General features: G+C 47.2%; 1 protein-coding gene across 1 annotated transcript; it reads right to left on the reverse strand.

Moving 5' to 3' along the window:
• Window positions 1-1,144: 1,144 nt before the first annotated feature.
• Window positions 1,145-1,960, reverse strand: LOC137390992 (uncharacterized). Its single transcript, XM_068077310.1, has one exon. The coding sequence runs from the start codon at window positions 1,958-1,960 to the stop codon at window positions 1,145-1,147; it is 816 nt and encodes a 271-aa protein (XP_067933411.1).
• Window positions 1,961-3,572: the final 1,612 nt, after the last annotated feature.

Below are 3,572 nucleotides of genomic sequence, written 5' to 3' on the forward strand. Positions count from 1 at the left end.
CTATGGTGACTTCTCTCAACTGTTACACCCTAACAAGCCAAGCGCAATAATTCTTGATGTTCGGTCAATAGCATTTATTGTGAAAGCAGCTATAATACGCTGGCTAATATCACAATGCTAAAGGCAGAAACAGTGACAAGAATTTTATACCCTATTTGCTTTTGAAAATCAAGCAGAGCTTATTATAAAGAACGCAGTATCGTTATTGGTGTTATATCTCTCAGTACCAAGCAGTAACACACCAGCAATGATAAAACTGACAGGTTATATAGCAATTCCAAGAAAAAATCTACAGTTGATTGGCTGCACAGTAATTAGGTCAACCAATTCCACAATAACATATTTCGAATACAAAAACGATAACATTTGTCCCTAACTAATCACGCAATACGAGTATTAATAATTTTTAGTGTTTGTATAGTAACATACAAATCTTAGAACAATATGGTAATAAATGATTAACATAAAAAAATTGCTAGTATAACCCATACATATACACTACATTGGACAAGTGTTAAGCGTGCGCCTTATAAATGACTATTCAAATTTGTCTGAATTGCGACGAACGTAATATAGATCCATTGAGTCAGCAATTTGAAGCTGCCGGATTATAGGCTTAAAAAAGACGTCATCAATTCTCTTACGCATGCTGACTGTCTATAAATACGGGTACACACTGATTTACAGTTCATTCGCTTTTACAAGCATGAAGCACTCGTGCACCTTTTGCGATTTTTCTTGCCACAAGGAGCATGACCTACAGAGGCACGCTCGTGTACACAGACACCGCTGCTCCTCCTGTGATGAGGTGTTCACCACTCAGCCTCTCCTGCATGCGCACGTCTCTGCTGAGCACCGGAGAACACAGTCTACCCAGACTGAATCCCAGAGACCGAGGGCGTGTTCACCTCATCACCAACACTATCACCGAGGGCAACGCTACCAAAGGCCACGGCAGGACCGAAGGCCGTACTGGAGGCCAGCCCGTGATGCTTGCCCTACTCCACGGCATGAAGTGGAGTCCAAGTCGTCCGCCCATCGGTAGACTCCATCGGGGATGATAGTGACCCTCTCGGGCTACTGGACTCACCAGTCAAAATTGACTTCTGAGTGCCAGTAGTCCCACCAACCACCTCGGCCCTTCTCAGGGCCACCATTTCCATTTTAAGGGTTTTGTGCTGCGTCGACAATGGCGGAAACTCGGTGTCGTACTTATCATCCATTTTTTTATTACACTGTCCCCTCCTAAGACAGAACTCTGTCCCAGAATTGGTCTATCTGGTGGCGAAACACGCTTCATCCGATTTAGCCAATAATCAGAGAGATGTGCAGGCTGTTTGACATTCCGGCCAGAACGCCGTGCGGCCAAAGTTGCCCTCTCATCTACCGTTACTGGAGGGTTATTCTCCTCAGGGAGAGGATCCTGTTTGTCTTGCACTGATCCAGACACTGGCTCATTCAAGTCTCCTCGATAAAGCTTAATCCTGCCCTCGTGCTGAACTGTCAGTTTGCCTCTTCGCTCCATCTGGTAGGTCTGGAATGAGAGTACCTTAGTTATGGAATAGGGCCCAACATATTTAGGCTGTAACTTGGCTCCCCGACCCTTTCCTTCAAAGTATGACTTGAGCCAGACTCTGTTGCCAATCACAAACTTAGACTCTTCTTCACTGTCATCAGTTCTAGGGGCACGGAATTGTTGCTGTCGTAGTCTCTCATGCACTGTCTGTAGATCATTCTGCAGACGAACTGCGTACTCATTTTCAGAGCAGTCTACACCAGTCGGATAGTTGAGGAGTAGATCATGGGGCAGGCGTGTCTCTCTACCAAGCATGAGGTAGTTTGGAGTCTCACCAGTACTCGAATGGGGGGTGGCGCGCACTGCACGCATAATCTGGGGAACCAGTTGATCCCATTCCAAGTGTTCTGATTCGGCGAGCATAGCTCTCAGAGAGTTTCCCATTGTTCGGTTCAACCTCTCGACCACCGAGTTTCCTTGAGGGTGGTATGGAGCGGACTGTGTCTTGTCACAATTCCACAGCTTACAACATTCAGCAAGCAACTCCGATTAAACTGTGACCCCTGGTCTGTGTGGATGATTTCTGGTATGCAAAATAGCTGAAAATCCGCTCATCCAACACACGAGCCACTGTCCTGGCCTGTCCATCGGGAATGGAGATAGCATCATACCATCTTGTAAAGTGATCAGCCAGCACCAAAATTTCTGTATTCCCTCGTGTAATCTCCGGTAGCGGACCACACAGGTCTACAGCGATAATCTGCCAGGGTCTTCCTGCCCAGAGTTTGTTCCTGGTATTGTGGCTCTTATGAGAGACAGGCTTGGACTTCTGATATGGTAGGCAGGCTTGGATCCACTGCCTCACTTGACTTGTCATGCCTGGCCAATACCACCTTTGACACACTACCGCCAATGTTTTGTTGAAACCTAGATGAGCTTCTGCATGAGTGGCCTGTATAACTTCAGCCCTCATGCTCATAGGGCAGACTGTCCACGTCCGCGAGCTTCTCTGAGGCAGATTTACCTGTAGCACACCCTCCTCAGTCAATCTCAAATGCTCCCAAAGTCTGAGCAGCTTTTGTGCATGCCAACCAAGCTCTCTACCAGAAATGGTAGCCTGTTCCCTCACAGCCTGATAACCCTCTTTGATTTGCTCATCTATCTTCTGCGCCTGAGCAATATCAACGACATCAATCTTCCCCTGAGTAGCACACGCAGCTGTGGAACAATCCAAAGGTTGGCTGTCAACCTGTAGTTGTTGCATCATCGGTTTCTGATCGGGGAACATTCTTTGGCACTGCTGGCAATCATGGCAGACTTGCCGGCTGAGTCCATCAGCATTGCAGTGTTTCAAACCTTTGCGGTGCAGCAGTTGGAAGTTATACTCCGTCAATATCTCCAGCCACCGTGCTAGCTGACCTGCAGGATTGGGCATCCGGAGAAGCCAGGGTAGTGAGGCATGGTCGGTACGAATGGTGAATTCCCTTCCAAACAAAAGAGAACGAAAATGCTTCACAGCGTTAATGATGGCCAGAAGCTCCTGACGCGTGACACAGTAGTTCCTTTGTTCTTTAGTATACATTTTAGAAAAAATAGGCAATGACTCGCTTGTGGCCATCCTGGATTTGCGACAGTACTGCTCCAGTGCCAACCCCACTGGCATCTGTGTCCAAGAGAAAGGGCAGTGAATGGTTCGGGTAAGCAAGGATGGGTGCAGAGGTGAGTCTCTCCTTAAGCTCTTGGAACGCCAGCTTACATTTCTCTGTCCATTCAAACCTTGCATGTTTCGAACTGAGCTGGCTCAATGGTCGGCTGATGTCAAAGTAATTGTGGATAAACCTCCGATAATATCTGCAAGTGCCCAAAAAGGCCCTCACGTCCTTTTTGTGACGAGGTACTGGCCATTCCTTTACAGCAGTAACCTTGCTCTCTTCAGTCTCCACCCCGCTAGCACTTACTACATGCCCTAGGTAGTGGACTTTATCAGCAAACAATCTGCACTTTGCGGGCTTTAGCTTCAGCCCAGCTTCTTGTAGCCTTACAAATACCTCTTTTA

This window comes from Watersipora subatra, chromosome 1 (assembly GCF_963576615.1).
Source record: "Watersipora subatra chromosome 1, tzWatSuba1.1, whole genome shotgun sequence".
Taxonomy (NCBI): Eukaryota; Metazoa; Bryozoa; class Gymnolaemata; order Cheilostomatida; family Watersiporidae; genus Watersipora; species Watersipora subatra.

What these genes read in the sequence shown, in the direction of transcription:
- LOC137390992 (XM_068077310.1), bottom strand. Translation starts at nt 1,960, where the DNA reads ATGGGAAACTCTCTGAGAGCTATGCTCGCCGAATCAGAACACTTGGAA.